Genomic DNA, 18,700 nt, shown 5'->3' on the forward strand with positions numbered 1-18,700 from the left:
ATGAAAGAAATTAAAGATTATGCAAACAAATGGAAAGATAATCTATGTTCATGGACTGGGAAAACAAATATTGTTAAAATGTCCATATTACCCACAGCAATCTACAGATTTAATGGGGTCCCTATGAAAACACCAACAGCATTGTTCACAAATGACCCCCCAATGTGTATGGAACCACAAAAGACTCCAAGCCAAAGCAATCTTGAAAAAGTACAAAAGTCTAAGTATCACAATACCAGATTTCAAGATATACCACAATGCTGTAGTAATCAAAACAGTATGGTACTGGCATAAAAACAGCCACACAGCTCAGTGGAACAGAACAGAGAGCCCAGAAATAAACACACTGTTATATGGTCAATTAATTAATTCATTCATTGGCAAACAGGAAAGAATTTGCTTTAGGAAAATATGGTAACTTCAACAAATGGGTGTTGGGAAAACTGGACAGCAACATGCAAAAGAATGAAACTAGACCACCTTCTTACACTAAACAGAAAAATAAATTCAAAATGGATTAAGGACCCAAATGTGAGACCTGAAACCATAAAAATTCTAGAAGAGAACAGGCAGTAATTTCTCTGACATGGATTGTAGCAACATTTTTCTACATGTCTTCTGAGGCAAGGGTAACAGAAACAAAAATAAATGACTGGGACTACATCAAAATACAAAGCTTCGGGGCGCCTGGGTGGCTCAGTGGGTTGGGCCGCTGCCTTCGGCTCGGGTCATGATCCCGGGTCCTGGGTTCGAGCCCCGCGTCGGGCTTTCTGCTCAGTGGGGAGCCTGCTTCCTCCTCTCTCTCTGCCTGCCTCTCTGCCTACTTGTGATTTCTCTCTGTCAGATAAATAAAATCTTTAAAAAAACAAAAAACAAACAAACAAAAAACAAAATACAAAGCTTCGGCACAGCAAAAGGAACAATCAACAAAACTAAAAGATGACCTACCAAATGGGAGAACATATTTGCAAATGACATGTCTGATAAAGGGTTAGTATCCAAAATACATAAAGAATTTACACAACTCGACACCAAAAAAACCCCCAAATAATCCAATTTAAAGGTTGGCAGAAGACATGAACAGACATTTCTCCAAAGAAGACATCCAAACAGACAACAGACACATGAAAAGATATATATATGTATAAATAATAATGACAACAAAAATAAAAATAAAGTGATGAGACCTTGGGAAAACTCCCAGGATATAGATGTGCTGCTGTATTAAATACACCAGTCTGACTAAGGTTGGGGAAAGGGAGCAATGACACATAAACATCACAAAAAGTATTTATGAAGAAAAAAATGAAGTTTTGTGTTTGTTTCATAAAAATCACATTAAATTATGGTCAATTTTTAATATTCCTGAACCATAAGCATTTTAAATGAGTTAAAAATGATTTATTCAGGGGCGCCTGGGTGGCTCAGTGGGTTAAGCCGCTGCCTTCGGCTTGGGTCATGATCTCAGGGTCCTGGGATCGAGTCCCGCATCGGGCTCTCTGCTCAGCAAGAAGCCTGCTTCCCTCTCTCTCTCTCTCTCTGCCTTCCTCTCCTTCTACTTGTCTCTCTCTGTCAAAAAAAAAAAAAAAAAAAAAATCTTAAAAAAAAAAAAATGATTTATTCAAAGATTACCTGCAGATACTCTTAGCTTGTTGTTCTGTTAAACCGAGCTCCTCCCTGGAAACTCCGTCTTTTGCTATAAGGTCCTCAATGATGTCTCCAATATCAGTTAACCCAGTCAGCTGGAGTGGATCTACTGAAACGCTTCATTTTCAAATCCAATTTGAGAAATATTAGTTAGTATCTACAGTTTAATTACATTAATAAAAAATGAACATGTAAAGTTTAAAAAATGAACATGTAAAGCTATGTCCTCTAAGAGCATAAATGAACACAAAAATAATAAACACAAATCTAATGTTCCTTCTACTTTCCAGGAATCCTCAGCAAAAGTCTAATCATCAGTCATTGATGACTTCTTTTGTGCTCTTAAAAAAGTGAACCTATGGCTCAGGAGATAACCTCTACCTGTCCTGCTTGCTGAATACACACACAGTAAAGGATGCAGCAAGCGCAGTCTACTGCGTTCTAATTACCTATGCTGAGTTTTGCTGAAAAAATAAAAATTAAAAAAAAAAAAATCTAGAGGTCAAAACTATAAAGGATATAATAAAGCAATCCTCAGCTTCTTAAAACACCCCATTCCCAATGAGAATTATATTCCTTTCAGTCCATGAAAAAATATGTAGTGTAGAAGCTCACATACACATGAATAACAGAATTTCCGAAACACACAGTTTATACCCAATCTTAAGTAAACCTGTGAATTATTCTGAAGATACTTACCTCTCAAATAACTCATCACTGTTATTCACACCTTAAAAGAAAAGACACATTATTAATAAAAATTTTGGGTCAATATTTTTTTCTACTGTCATCTATTAACCTCTTTAGAAATTATATAACCAGAAATTAAAATATTTTAAGCCTCCAAATAGGTTTAAAGATATATATGTGTAATTTATTTATTCTCCTCTTAAATGTGCTATTTGATAGTGTATACTCTGCATTTTCAGATGATTACTTTTCTATCCAGAATACTCTGAATACTTTAGGAAGTACAGTCCTTCTTTGCTTAGTACACAGTTTAAAATACTAAAGTGTGGGGCGCCTGGGTGGCTCAGTCCTTAAGCATCCGCCTGGGATGCTTAAGGGTCCCAAGGATCCCCGGGTCCTGGGGCCTGCTTCTCCCGCTCCCACTCCCCATACTCGTGTTTCCTCTCTCGCTGTCTCTGCCAAATAAATAAAATAGAATTTTAAAAAATAAATAAACATAAATACTGAAGTGCAATTTACTGAAACAACAACAACAAAACAAAAAATGTTCTGATGATCTAAAAGTAATACATTTAGGAAAATAGCTAATTTCATTCGAAGAAGCCATAACTTGGAAGAACAGGACCCAAAAGAATAATTTTTAAACCTTGTCCAATATTAACTACATGTCTTTAAAGCAAAACACCTAATCTACTCAATTTTTGATACACTTAATCCTCAAGGAGAATTGAGTTACTATGGGGGAAAGTGTTCTGACACCTCTTCTCAAAAACATTTCCTTGTTAAGATCTCATTAGATGAATCCACCCTGACCCAAGACTTATATATCCACATGTTTTTAATACCAATTTTGCTTTCCTAAGCACATGTTATTTTGTTTAATTTATTAATCCTCAAATCAAGGATTTTACATATCTTTGTTTTCAGGGTTGGGGCATTTGTGAGGTTTTAATAGCAATTAACTCAATTTAACTATTTTTTAAAGATTATTAAAGTAGCATAAGCAGTAAAAAAATGCTTTTTTAAAAATGGCATAGTGGTTTTCTTTTTAAGATTTTATTCATTTATTTGACAGAGAGAGAGATCACAAGTAGGCAGAGAGGCAGGCAGAGAAAGGGGGGGAAGCAGGCTCCCTGCTGAGCAGAGAGCCCGATGTAGGGCTCGATCCCAGGACCCTGAGATCATGATCTGAGCCAAAGGCAGAGGCTTAATCCACTGAGCCACCCAGGCGCCCCAGCATAGTGGTTATTAAAAGAAAAACTGTTAAGAAGCTCGCTTTAAGTCCTATAATTTTTTTTCTCTAAGTTCTTCCTAGATTCCAATTGTATTTTGGTCGTCATCCTATGGGGTTGATCATTTCCACTTCATAGAGTTGTGGAGATTGAGTGCAGTACCTAAAGCACCTAGCTGAGAACCTGTTTGATTCCTGTAGGTTCTCAGTCATCTTTTTCTCAGTCTCCTGTTCTCAATCTCAGTTCTCAGTCAAGCTTTTGCTTGACTCTTATGGCGGAGAGCTGATGGATGAGGTTAAAGAGGTTGTAGAGGGTTCTGACTGCTTATGCTACTTTAATAATGACAATAAAACATACTATAAACACTTAAAAATTCATCATTTTTGACCATCAATAGCTGAGAGAGAAAAAATATTTCAAAGCCACTGTCAGTAGCCCATGTATTGTATTTAGTATGACCTATTATTCATATGACAAAATGTGTTTGTTAGGACTAAAAAGTGCACTTTTAATTGCCAACTCCAAATGAAATAGAATGAAAAGTGGCACTAAACTTGTCTAAGTCTCAAAATTCTCAACTGTACAACTGAGATATTAATGGCATCCCCTTTGCAGGCTAGGCTCACATCAGGGTCAATGCACGTAAAGCAGCCTTATCTGGAACATGGCAGTCTCCAGAAACTACAGCCGTTATTTGGTTTCATAATTAAAACTCCAGGTTCTCAATATTGGCTGAGTCTGAATTTCTCAAGTTTTATAAAAATCAGATAGAATAGTAAATCTAGTTTCTCTATATTTAACATTAATAAATAACTTAGGAGATGTAATCATACATCTTATTAGAGATAACGATACAGGCTTACAATAGATCTTAGGAAGATGATAAGACAACATAGTTCTTCAAGCAAATGGCACAGTTTTTAACTTCCCTCCCTTGAAATTTATAAATATTGCAAAATGGCTTCACAAATCTTCCACAACTGTGTTCCAAATAAAATACTCTTCAGTAACAGTATACGGGAAAACAAGAGTGTAAATGAAAAAAATGAACAGTACCAGGAGAAGTTGTATTCTGGTCACTGAAAAGGCTAAGAGCTGAGTCAGCAGAAGGAAACACACAAGTTTTCTGACTAGAATGAGTTTCTGTCACTGAAAATTCAGCTTCTGAAGTCTCCTCTTTGCCACATTGAGCATCCTTATTCATATGAGTCAGGAAATGTACTAATCCAAAGTAAAATGGTTGAGGAAGAAAAGCAAATGGGAAAAAAAGATACAACAGTTAACACTTTCACATGGCACAAGATGTATCAGAAGTTTACAATATATTATTTTGAAAACTTTCTATCCTATAATGGAATATAATTTAATAGATTTAAAATTTAATCTCCCTCATAGTAAAACTATTAAATTTACTATCAATTTCAGAAAACATGGTGGATGAGTTAGACAGTCTCATGCTCTGTTATAAAAACACAGAAGAAATGTTAAATTAAAAAAAATAGATTAATATGCAACCAAGCCTTGTAAATAAAGAAATCCCCCAGTCCCAGAAAAGAAAAAGGAATCAAAGCTGGGCAATATATGGGCAATGATGCTGGGATAGTCCATACAAAAAGGAGATAAATTTTCTGTTATCTGCAGTGGAGAGAACTGAGCTAACTTCATATGGCCTAGAGCACTGAAGGATAGCTCTGTCCATAAAACGAGAATAAGAAAATTGGAGAACCAGCAAAAAAGTTTTCTATCTGCCTGAATAACAGATGGGGAAAAAATAAGTCAGTTGAGAAATCAAAACCTCTGTTGTGCCACAATCAGGAATGGGATCTGAATTTATACTATCTATGTACTAATAGCAACTACAAGCCAAAAATGTATATAAAAATTTGCCCCCCAAATTTTTCTACTTCAGTGGATCTCAAGAAGCAAATATAAAACCATATCAAAGGCGAGTATATACAACTGAGCACAACTCCCCTAAAGATAAGTTCATGATTAAAAAAACAAAAAACAAAAAACAAAAAAAAAAAACAGATTGCACAAAGAAACCACCATAAAAGAGAGCTGTATGCAGATCTGATAATTGAGAATATACACGCATGAAGTAAAACAATCTGAAAGGGCATAAAATACTACTAAAATCATTAAGCAGATAAAAGAAGATAGAGAAACCATAATAAAAGAACAGCTCAGGGGCGCCTGGGTGGCTCAGTGGGTTAAGCCTCTGCCTTCGGCTCATGTCATGATCTCAGGGTCCTGGGATTGAGCCACGCATCGGGCTTTCTGCTCAGTGGGGAGCCTGCTTCTCCCTCTCTTTCTGCCTGCCTCTCTGTCTACTTGTGATCTCTCTCTCTCTGTCAAATAAATAAAATCTTAAAAAAAAAAAAAAAAAAGAACAGGACAGTACATCCAGCAAACAAATTTGAAAAAGAAATAAAACTTCTAGATACTGATAATATATTTTAAAAAATTAAATCCTGTAACAAAGATATAGAAGAGAAAATTATGTTGTCGAGATCTGAGGACATCACCCTAAGTACATCATTGAGAGATAAAAAGGTGGTAATTAATAGTTAAGAGAAAGGGAATAAAGTGAGAAGGTCCAACATAGTTCTAATAGGTGTTTTAGAAAACAGAACAGAAAGAAAGAGGAGGAAGCAATACTCCAAAAGAAAATGGATGAAAAATAACCAACATTAAACCTGCAAATTAAATAATCATTCCGACTCTCATTTAGAATAAATTTTAAAAGTATATACACTGAGGACCCCTGGGTGACTCAACCAGTTGAGTGTTTGACTCCTAATTTTGACTCAGTTCATGACTTCAGGATTGTTAAATCAAGACCAGCACCAGGATTCTCTCCCTTTTCCTCTGCCCCTCCCCTCACTGAAAAAAAAAAAAAAAAGCTCTTAAAAAATACATAAAAATGTTTAAACTGAGACACACTTGTATCAAAAATACAAAGTAAGAGAACTTTAAAAGCAATCAGAGATAAAAACAGTAACTGGACAGACCGCACATAGGTAGAATAAACATGGCAATTAGAGATGTCCGTAAATAATGGAATATTATCCTTAAAATGCTGAGGGAAAATGAACATCAACTTAGAATTCTGTGCTCATCTGTAAGCCATCACTCACAAATTGTAATAAAATTAAAGATATTTTCAAAGACTAGGAGAATTTACCACTCACATGTTCTAGATGGAAGAACTATTGAAGGAAGGAAGAAGGAAGCAATTCTCAAGAAAGCAAATACAAAAAGCAATTGTGAGCAATAAAATCAGAGAATAGAAAATTTTGTCAGAGAGCATCTCACGCAATAAGTATTATTTCATAAAACTTGTGTTTTGGTTTTATACAGTTATAGTTCACATATTTACATTATTTGAGTTACAAATTTTTTAAAAAGAACCAACTGAAGGCAAAGAAACTGGAAGACATGGGAGACAAAATGGGAGGGTTAAAAACAAAGATCTAAAATACTAGAAAACAGTATCAGGGAAGATAAGGGGGAGCAAATCAGTGTTAAAAGCTCTAAAGTCAGGGGCTCCTGGGTGGCTCAGTGGGTTAAAGCCTCTGTCTTCGACTCAGATCATGATCTTGGGGTCCTGGGATCGAGCCCCGCATCAGGCTCTCTGCTTGGCGGGAAGCCTGCTTCTTCCTCTCTGCCTGCCTCTCTGCCTACTTGTGATCTCTGTTTCTGTCAAATAAATAAATAAAATCTTAAAAAAAAAAAAGGCTCTAAAGTCAGGGTGCATGGGTGGGTCAGTCGTTAAGCATCTGCCTTTGGGGTCTCAGGGTCCTGGGATCAAGCCCCGCATCGGGCTCCCTGCTCGGCGGGAAGACTGCTTCTCCCACTCCCATTCCCCCTGCTTGTATTCCCTTTCTTGCTCTCTGTCAAATAAACAAATTCCTTAAAAAAAAAAAAAGCTCTAAAGTCCTTATATTGTTTAGGAGGTAAATATATTTGTCTTAAATTTTAATTCAATTATGAATGTTCAACATTCAAAAATAATCACTAAGAGGTTAAAAATAGAATGTGTAATTTCTGAACCAATAGAGAGGAAAAGAGAGAATACAGAAAACTCAATCCAACAGAAGGAAAGAAAGAAGCTCAAAAAGTAAAGAAAAAAATACATAGTAAATAGGAAGCACAAAATGAGATTATAGAAATAAGCACAAATATATCAGTAATCACAATATCCATACTTACATTTGATGATGAAGACACACAAATTAATTATTTTTAAAAATGAAATCTAGTTAACATGCTTAACACAATTACAACAACATAATCACTCAGCTTGAAAATAAAGGAGTACCTTACAGAAAATACAGGAGAGAGTAAAATATGTTAAATGACCCCATAAAGATTCAATTAGCAAAATCTAGACTCTGAAAAGCATTTTCACAACAAACATCTATGTTTCTTCAACAAATAAACTGCAAGGGGAAAAAGAGACTAAAATACCAGAAACATAGAAAATGTGGACAATTTAAAAGCTTGATTAAACATATATATGTATACAGAGACAATCTAAAGCTTGACTGAACATACAGACACACACGCATATGCATGCACACACACCCACATACAGACTATACAAAGCTACAGAAAATTCATATTCTTCTCAAGTAAACATTTACAAAAACTACACATCCCAGGGCACAAAGGAAATTTTTGTTTTTAAGATTTTCTTTCTTTGGCAGAGACAAACACAGTGAGAGAGAGAACACAAGCAGGGAGAGTGGGAGAAGGAGAAGCAGGCTTCCTGCTGAGCAGGGAGCCCGATGCGGGGCTCGATTCCAGGACCCTGGGATCATGTCCTGAGCCAAAGGCAGATGCTTCACTACTGAGACACCCAGGCACCCCCACAAAGGAAATTTTAACAAACATCTAAGAGTTGCTATTATCATACACTCATCTAATCAAAATGCAACGAAAATGAGAGTAAGTTAAAAATATAGTCGAAACCGCATAATATTGAGAAGTTAAAAATCCCTTTCATGAGCGAAAGAAAACATCTTAATACAAATTACAAACTAGATCAAAACAACACCAAAACATGGTGCATATCAACACTCTTGTCTGTGTCCCTGCAGGAACATGTTTAGCTTCAAATACATATATTAGAAAAAAAGAATGAAGTTAGGAAAAAGTCAACAGTTTAAGCCCTCAAAAACTGAAGAAATAATAGAGCTAAGGGGTAGAAATTTATGAAAAAGAAAATTAAATGACAGAATCAAACCAAAGTCTGTTTAAAAAAAAAAAAAATAGAAAACTGCATTAAGTTGCTGACAAGACTGAATTAAAGAGAATGTAGAGATAAACAACTATAGGCACAGTAGAAATTTTAAGTAACTACCCTAATTTCATTCTTTCAGTAAGAAATAAAAACATATTCTATTTCACCACTGCCTGGCCATTTAACCAGAGCCTCAAATTCCAGTTCCGCAGTTGACCAGGGGCAAACAGCAACCTCAGCACCAAGCTCTGTGCAGCCCTCAGCAAGTGCGTGGTGGGCAGTGCCCCACTCTAGGAGGCTGGGCATTGGATTCTGGGGTGGGGTGGGGGTCGGGGAATGGCCTGGGTGAGAGCCAATCACATTATCACATGAATAATCCCAATCTAACAAGGGACTATGGGCTTCAGCTCACGAATGAAAACTATTCCTAGTTCTGTAGCTCTCAAAGGCCAATGCTTATTCTTTCAAAGCAAGGCTTCAGTCCCCTCTACCAACACTCCCCCCTCCACTCCCCCACCATCCCACCCCCACCTGTAACACACACACCTTCAGAAATGCCAATGGCTTTTGAAGCTAATGTTTTTTCAGATTCAGGACTAGAAGACAATTCAATGTGATCTTTAGGTTCGACCTACAGAAAAACACACACAACAAAATAACTTAAAAATTTCATAGTTTGATAATTTCACAATATTGTTAAATAACCTTTTAAATATTAGGGTAATGTACCTTTTAAATATTTGGGTGACAATGAAAGAAATGTGACTAAATCCAGTAAGAGCTAAATGCGGGGATGGATGAAGAGAAGGGAATTTTAACTTATTTGTAATCTAAATTTTAATTTAGATTTAATTTAAATTTAATCTAAATTTTAACTTATTTGTAATCTAAATGATTTAATCTTTTTAGGCATCCTAAGGAAAACAACATCATGTAAGTTTAGATTGGGAAGGATCATTAGCTACCATTTAGACAAAACCTTTCATTTTATAAATGAGAGAACACAACCCAGAGAAATTCAGTGACTTTCTTAGTGGCAGAACATGGATTTGAACTGAGGTCTTCAAAGCCCCTAGTCAGCGCTTGTCCACAATTATTCCTTTATTTCTTCCAGGCTTAAAGTCTGTTCTCTTAATTAAAATAAATAAGCCAAAATCTTTGTATTTATGTGTGCATTATAACAGGATGAGAACATTGTAAAACAATATCCCAAAATCTTTCATTGAAATCAGTGTTAGTTCCTTCAAAGTAGTCACCTTAGCAGACTAAATACTTATAGAGTTTGATCAACCTTCCTTTGAGAACTCTTCCTTTGAAATAGTCTCCTAGGCTTGCATACTATTATTAGTAACTGTTCAGGTGATAAGTCTTTATTATATAAATGGGATCTTATTACTCTCAGAATCTAAAACCAAGAGAGCAAAGATAACCATTAAATAAGCATGTATTGAATGCCTGCCATGTTACCAAGCAAAAGGCAAGGTCCCTATCCTCCAGTATTAAAAGGCTTGGGTGAGAGGGGAGCTGTAACAGAACTTTTAGGAACTTTTTCAAAATGTATGTGTGTGATCTACACATTCCCCGCTGCCAAGCCACTGGCTCCTCCTCTGTCCCCAGCCTACCACCCCAGATTCAGCAGGGCTGGCGTGTATATTTTTGAAAAAGATCACAACATGCACAGCTGTCCTTTTAGCTAATGGATACAGATGTGTGGAAATTCCTTTTTTTTTTTTAAATTATGTTATGTTAGTCACCATACAGTACATCATTATTTTTTGATGTAGCGTTCCATGATTTACACCCAGTGCTCCACGCAATACATGCCCTCCTTAATATCCATCACCAGGCTCACTCATCCCCCTAACCTCCCACCCTCTAAAACCCTAAGTTTGTTTCCCAGAGCCCATAGTCTCTCATGGTTCATCTCCTCCTCTGATTATCCCCCCTTCATTTTTCCTTTCCTTCTCCTAATGTCCTCCATGCTGTTCTTTATATTCCACAAAGAAGTGAAACCATATGATAACTGACATTCTCTGCTTGACTTATTGTACCTAGACTATTCTCCTCCAGTCCCATCCATGTTGATGCAAAAGTTGGGTATTCATCCTTTCTGATGACTGAGTAATATTCCATTGTATATATGGACCACATCTTCTTTATCTATTCATCTGTTGAAGGGCATTTCAGCTCTTCCCACAGTCTGACTATTATGGACATTGCTGCTATAAACACTGGGGTGCATATGGCCCTTCTTTTCACTACATCTGTACCGTTGTATCGTTGAGGTAAATATTCAGTAGTGCAATTGCTGGGTCATAGGGTAGCTCTATTTTTAATTTTATGAGGAAGCTGCACACTGTTTTCCAAAATGGCTATACCAATGTGCATTCCCACCAACAGTGTAAGAGAGTTCCCCTTTCTCCAGAGCCTCTCCAATATTTGCTGTTTCTTGTAGATTTTTGGCATTCTAACTTGTGTAAAGTTGTATCTCAATGGTTTCAATTTGAATTTCCACGATGGCTAATGACGATGAACATTTTTTCATGTGTCTGTTAGCCATATGTATGTCTTCTTTGAGGAATTGTCTGTTCATGTCTTTTGCCCATTTTTTGACTTAATTCTTTTTTGGGTATTGAGTTTTTGAGGTGTTCTATTTAGACCTTGGACATCAGCCCTTTGTCTGTAGTGTCATTTGCAAATATCTTCTTCCATTCTGTGGGTTGCCTCTGTTTTGTTGACTGTTTCCTTTGCTGTACAGAAGCTTTTAATCTTGATGAAGTCCCAAAAGTTCATTTTCACTTTTGTTTCCCTTGCCTTTCAGGACATGTCTTGAAAGAAGTTGCTGCGGCTGACATTGAAGAGGTTACTGCCTGTGTTCTCCTCCAGGATTCTGATGGATTCCTGTCTCATATTGAGGTCTTTCACCCATTTTCAGTTTATCTTTGTGTATGGTGTGAGAGAATGGTTGAGCTTCATTCTTCTGCATATAGCTGTCCAATTTTCCCAGTGCCATTTATTAAAGATACTTTTTTCCATTGGATATTTTTTCCTGCTTTGTCAAAGATTACTTGACCATAGAGTTGCAGGTCCATATCTGGGCTCTCTACTCTGTTACACTAGTCTATGTGCCTATTTTTGTGCCACTACCATGATGTCTTGGTAATCACAGCTTTGTAATAGAGCTTGAAATCAGGCAACATGATGCTCCTAGCTTTTTCTATTTCAACATTTCCTTCACTATTTGGGGTCTTTTCTGGTTCCATACAAATTTTAGAATTATTTGTTCCAGCACTTTGAAAAATGCTGTTGGTGACTGGGATGGCACTGAAAGTACAGATTGCTCTGGGCAGCATAGACAGTATACAATGTTTATTCTTCTGATCCATGAGCATGAAAAGTTTTTCCATCATTTCATGTCTTCTTCAATTTTTTTCACTAGTTCCTAGAGTATACTAGTTCCTAGAGTATAGTTCCTTTACCTCTTTGCTTAGGTTTATTCCAAGGTATCTTATGATTTTGGGTGCTATTGTAAATGGAACTGATTCCCTAATTTCTCTTTCTACACTTACATTATTAATGGATAAGAAGGCAAATGATTTCTGTGCATTGATTTTGTATCCTGCCACAGTACTGAATTGCTGTTCCAATAATTTGGGGGTGGAGTCTTTTGGGTTTTCCACATAAAGTGTCATGTTGTCTGCAAAGAAAGAAAGTTTGACGTCTTCTTTGCCAATTTGAATACCTTTGATTTCTTTTTGTTGTCTTATTGCTGTTGCTAGGACTTCCAGTACTATGTTGAACAAAAGTGGTGAGAGTGGGCATCCTTGTCGTGTTCCTGATCTTAAGGGAAAGGCTGTCAGCTTTTCCCCACTGAGAATGATATTCGCTGTGGGTTTTTCATAAATGGATTTTATGAAATTGAGGAATGTTCCCCCATCCTTATACTCTGAAGAGTTTTAATCAGAAAGGATGCTGTATTTTGTCAAATGCTTTTTCTGCATCAATTTAGAGGACCATATGGTTCTTCTGTATCCTCTTATTAATGTGTTCTATCACACTGATTGATTTGCAAATGTTAAACCACCCTCGCATCCCAGGGATAAACCCACCTGGTCGTGGTGGACAATCCTTCTAATGTAGTGCTAGATCCTGTTAGTTAGGATCTTGTTGAGAATTTTGGCATCCATATTCATTAGGGATATTGTTCTGAAATTCTCCTTTTTGATGAGGTCTTTGCCTGGTTTTGGGATCAAGGTAATGCTGGCCTCAAAGAAAGTCTGGAAGTTTTCCTTCTGTTTCTATTTTTTGAAACAGCTTCAGGAGAATAGGTATTTTTTTCTTTTTTGAATGTTTGGGAGAATTCCCCAGGGAATCCATCAGGTCCTGGACTCTTGTTTTTTGGGAGGTTTTTGATCACTGCTTCAATCTCGTTGCTAGTTATTGATCTTGTTTTGCAGGAATGGAAATCTTTTATTTCCAGGAATGCATCCATTTCTTCCAGGTTGCTTAATTTATTGGCATATAGCTGTTGAAAATAATTTCTGATAATTGTCTCTATTTCCTTGGTGTTAGTCATTATCTCTCCCCCATTCATTCATAATTTTATTAATTTGGGTCCTTTCTCTTTTCTTTTGGATGAGTCTGGCCAGTGGTTTAATGACCTTATTAATACTTTCAAAGAACCAGCTTCTAGTTTCATTGATGTGTTGGTTCTACTGTATTTCTGGTTTCTAATTCATTGATCTCTGCTCTATTCTTGATTATTTCCCTTCTCTTGTATGGGTTAGACTTAATTTGTTGTTGATTCTCCAGGTCTTTCAAGGTGTAAAGATAGTTTATGTATTCAGGATTTTTCTACTCTTTTGAGTGAGGCTTGGATGGCTATGTATTTCCCCCTTAGGGGGAAATCCTTTGCCGAATCCCATAGGTTTTGGACCGATGCATTTTCATTCTCATTGGTTTCCATGAATTGTTTAGTTCTTCTCTGATTTCCTGGGTGACTCAAACATTCTTGAGCAGAATGGTCTTCAGCTTCCAAATGTATGAATTTCTTCCAAACTTTTTCTTGTGATTGAGTTCCAGTTTCAAAGCACTGTGGTCTGAGAATATGCAGGGAATAATCTCAGTCTTTTGGTATCAGTTGAGACCTGATTCGTGATCTAGTATGTGCTCTCTTCTGGAGAAAATTATATGCACACTTGAGAAGAATGAGTATTCTGTTGTTTTAGGGTGTAATGTTCTGTATATATTTATGAGATCCACCTGGTCCAGAGTGTCATTCAAAGCTCTTGTTCCTTTGCTGATTTTCTGCTTAGATGATCTATTGCTGAGAGTGGAGTGCTGAGGTTTCCCACTATTAACATATTATTATCAATATGTCCCCTTTATTTTGCTTAACATTTGGCTTATATAGTTGACTGCTCCCATGTTGGGGGCATAGATATTTACAATTGTTAGATCTTCTTGTTGGATAGACCCTTTAAGAATGATTTGGTGCCCTTCTGTATTTCTAACTATAGTCTTTAGCTTAAAATCTAATTTGTCTGCTATGAGAATTGCTACCCCAGCTTTCTTTTGAGGTCCATTGGCATGAAAGATGGCTCTCTGTCCTTTCATTTTCAGTCTGGATGTATCTTTAGGTTCAAAGAGAGTCTCTTATAGACAGCATATGGATGGGTCTGTCTTTTTATCCACTCCACAACCCTGTGCCATTTTATGGGAGCATTTAGGCCATTCACGTTGAGAGTGATTATTGAAAGATAAGATTTTATTGTCATCATCTTGCCTGTCAAATCCCTGTTTCTATAGATTGTCACTGTAAGTTTCTGTTCAGTATCACTCTTGGGGTCTTTCCCCTTTTATAAAACCCCTCTTAATATTTCTTGCAGGCCTTAGTGGTACTTGCTTAGTGGTCACATATTCTTTTAGTGTCTGCCAGTCCTGGAAGCTCTTTATCTCTCCATTCATTCAGAGTGACAGCCTTGCTGGATAAAGAATTCTTGGCTGCATGTTCTTCTCATTTAGTACCCTGAATATGTTTGCCAGCCCTTTCTGGCTTGCCAGGTGTCTATGGACAGGTCTGACACTATTCTGATGTTCCTCCTTCAGTACGTAAAGAATCTCTTACCCCTAACTGCCCTTAAGATAGCTTCCTTGGTTCTAAGATTTGCGAGTTTTACTATTACATGCTGTGGAGATGGTCTGTTCTCATTGATCTTGGGAGAGGACTTCTCTGCCTCTAGGACATGAATGCTTTCTTCCTTCCCCAGATTAGGGAAGTTCCTGGCTATGATTTGCTCAAATGTATTTTCTGGTCCTCTCCCTCTCCACCCCCTCAGGGATCCCAATAATCCTGACCCTGGAACATTTCATGGGATCATTTATTTCATGGATTTTAAGCTGTTTGTTCCAGGCCTCCTCCTGTTCCTTCTTTGCTATCAGTTTGCCTTCTAGATCACTAATTTGTTCTTCTGCCTCATTTACCCTAGCATTAGAGTATCTAGATTGGATCTCAATAATAGCATTTTTAAGTTCTGGCAGATCAGCTCTCATTTCTGCTCTTAAAGAATCTATGTTGCCATTAATGGTTTTCTCCATCCTAGCTATTGTCTTCATAACTGTTATCCTGAAGTCTATTTCTGACATCTTGCTTATAACCATATCCATTAGTTCTGTGGCAGAGGTCACAGTCTCTGAATTTTTCCTGTGTTAGGGGTTCCTTCTCTTAGTCATTCTGTTGATGGGTGGTTGAGGGAATGTACAGAGTCCAAATGATTGACTGCAACCCAAGCAGGATGCACCTTTTTTATAGGGATCTTAGGGTTGTCGGTCTCTTGTTCTTTCAGACTGTCTTCTGAGGGAGGGGCCTGTCCTGCTGTTACTCAGGCAACCCTGTTTGGGCAGAGCTGCCCTGACTCCTGTAGGGAGGAAATGGGCTCAGTGAAAACCAGTTTTGGCGGGCTTTTGTTCTCTGGCAGCTTTTCCTGGCAGCTTTCCACATCTCTTCTGAAAGTCAGAGTAGAAGTGACCGTATCCATATCTCTATCTCAGAACAGAGAAATCACAGTCTGTTCTTCAGTAAGTTCTCCAGGCTACATTGTCTCCATTTTTGTCTGTACTGCTAAAAAACTGTATTCTGGGTTGTACACCCATAGCAGCTCTGCTAGTCCTTGCTTCCAGGTCCAGGCATGTCTCTGCCTTTTGTGCTTCTAAAACCACTAGCCACCCCCAGTTCGCACGTGCATCCCTGCAGCTCTAGGTTTCAATCTGGGGGGCTGTCCTAACGTCCTTTTACCACTGCTACCAATCAAAGTTCCCCACTTGAGATATTCAGCTTGTAGAGCTCCAGATATATCTTCTTACACCACAGGCTGATTTCATGGGTGTTTAGAATGGTCTGGTAGATCTCTAGCTCAGTTCAGAGGACGGGTTGAAACAGGGTCCCCTACTCCTCCACCATCTTTACATCTCCCCTATAGAAATTCCATGAAACTCTTTCTTTGCTTTGCTTTCTCCTGAGTCTCTTAACTACTTCAGAATGCTCCTTCTCAAGCTTTGTTGTCGAGTCATCTTTAAAAGTTCATGCATCTACAGAATTCTGTCCTTTACCCTCTTTTTCTCCTCATTCAGTGTATACTCCTTGGGTGAGTGCCCTGTTATGATTTGAACTTCCTTGTAAGGAGTCTAAAATCTGTACCATCAACCCAACTCTAGCTTCTAAGCTCCAGAAGCATATATCCAACTGCTACTAATCTTATACCTCAAATTTAAGATGTTTCTGACCAAAATCACTGTGCCTCTCTTCCCCCAAAACACACGGTCTTCTTCTTCCCTTGTTTGGAAAGTGACTCCACCATTTACCCAGGCTCAAAATTTAGATACCACTGTGAAACTATTCTTTTTCACATTTTCAGAGCCAATCACCCTCTGAGTCCTGCTACATCCTTCTCTAACTCCAATCCTAAAGTTCAGGTTATCATTACTTCTTAGCTTGGTATATAGTGAGTCCCAAACATCAATCAGTAAATGCAGTATACAGCTAGCTGTATAAGAGCCATTCATGAAGCATATTAATTACACAAATTCCGGGTCCCACCAAAGAATTACTTAAAATCAGAATCTCAGGGTTTGGGCCCACAAGTCTACATTTCTAACAAGCTCCCAAGATGACTCTAAAGAGCAGCCAGTTTAGAACCACGGTGACCCAACCACCTCCCTGTCCTCAGGCTTATCCTCTCCAATCTGCCCTCCCCGCTGCTGCTGCCAGAGCATCTGATCACACCATTTCACTGCCCAAAATTCTTCAGTGGTTCCCTCCTGCCTATTTATAGTATAGAAAAAAATCCTAATCACTTGACATAGCAAACAATACTTTCCATTATCACTTATCCACCCTTATCTACCTTTACTGTCAAATGTCCTAAAGCCCAGTATCATCAACCTCTACCTCACAATGTTTCATCAGTCTTTCCTTACCTAACTGGTGAATATCAATTCATTACCAATTCCAGAGTCACCTCTATAAAGGCATCTTTGATGCTATAGTTTCACTGTCCAGCCACAACCTGTCCTGTGCACCTGTGTTCTCACTGCACCCTGTTCATATGTTTTTACTGGTGTATACATCTATCTTCTTTTGTTAGATTCTAAGCTGCTTGAAAGTAATGACTATGTATGTCTTATTTATCGTTCTATTCCAAAAACTTAGCAGAAGCTTAATAAGTGTTTATTGATGAAAAAACGATTCTTGGGACTCTGGAGCAAGCCAGGATCAAGACATATTTGGCTCTGGATATGCTTAATATACAAGAACATAAGGCCATTTTGAAAGTGATTCCTTGGAATAAGGAGTTCCAAAGATGACTCTAACACTTAACACTTATTTTGAAGTGCTAGATCTAAGTCTGGATTTAAAAAAAAAAGGACACAATCAAATAAACATCATAATATCATTACTTAAAAGTAGTCCCACCTTATGTTTTTTCTGTGTGATTTCACTTAAGTTTAATCTTAACTTTTTAATATGTGCTAAATGTTTGAATTAAAGAAATACTATAAACCTAATAAACACATCTTTTAAAATATCAGCCAGCTAGCAACCTAGAATATTTGTTAGGTAAGTCAATGATGGAATTTTTATCCTGCAGACCAATTTGCATTTCCCAATATAAAGCTTTAACACATTCAAGATATTTTTACTGTTTGTTCCTTAATCTTAATTTTATGTAAATTTTACTTCCTAAAAAAAGTTTGTGCAAAATAATTAATTCATGTTTGAGACTTCCTATTTGTCTAACTACCATGATATACCAATATACATAAATAATCTCATTCTTATATGTATTTTTTAAAGATACAGAAAACGTCTAAGGACTACTATTCCCATTGTATAAAATATTTAAAAGAAACTGAGAACTCTAAATATAAAGACAACAGCATTTTTATAAAGTTAAAAAAATCCTGCTGAAGAAAATGATACTCAATTATGAGCAGGGTTCATTTAAAACCACATTCTTGTTTTCTAATTCATGTATTTATTTTCCTGGTAGGAAGCAATGGTTCACTTCTTAGAAGCTTAAGGCAGTGGTTGTTAACTGGGGGCTATCTTGCTCCCCACAGAATATTTGGCCATGCCTGAAGACATTGTTTTATTATTACAGCAAAGCTAGCAGGTAAAGATTAGGGATGCTATCAAATATCCCTGTCAAATAAATAAAATCTTTAAAAAAAAAATCCTACAGTGCATATGACAAGTCTTCCACAACAAAGAATTATCTGGTCCAAATATCAATAATGCTGAGGTTGAGAAACCTTAGCTTAAAAAAGAAAATCCTATTATATTAAAAAACCAAATGTCTAAAATCACATCAAATTCCAAATCTAA

At 37.1% G+C, this 18,700-nt stretch overlaps 1 protein-coding gene across 5 annotated transcripts in view; it reads right to left on the reverse strand.

Annotated features, from left to right (window-relative positions):
• Window positions 1–18,700, reverse strand: part of CPLANE1 (ciliogenesis and planar polarity effector complex subunit 1) — a 146,528-nt gene that overhangs the window by 18,315 nt on the left and 109,513 nt on the right. For all 5 annotated transcript variants that reach the window (XR_007127438.1, XM_047729906.1, XM_047729904.1 and 2 more), the window contains 4 exons: window positions 9,364–9,448; window positions 4,626–4,790; window positions 2,347–2,377; window positions 1,633–1,764 (listed from right to left, as the gene is read on the reverse strand). Coding sequence is in view for 4 of the 5 variants with exons in the window: in XM_047729906.1 (XP_047585862.1) it covers window positions 1,633–1,764; window positions 2,347–2,377; window positions 4,626–4,790; window positions 9,364–9,448 (413 nt within the window). In the remaining variant the exon portion in view is untranslated. The remainder of the gene's footprint in view (window positions 1–1,632; window positions 1,765–2,346; window positions 2,378–4,625; window positions 4,791–9,363; window positions 9,449–18,700) is intronic.

This window comes from Lutra lutra, chromosome 5 (genome assembly GCF_902655055.1).
Source record: "Lutra lutra chromosome 5, mLutLut1.2, whole genome shotgun sequence".
NCBI lineage: Eukaryota > Metazoa > Chordata > Mammalia > Carnivora > Mustelidae > Lutra > Lutra lutra.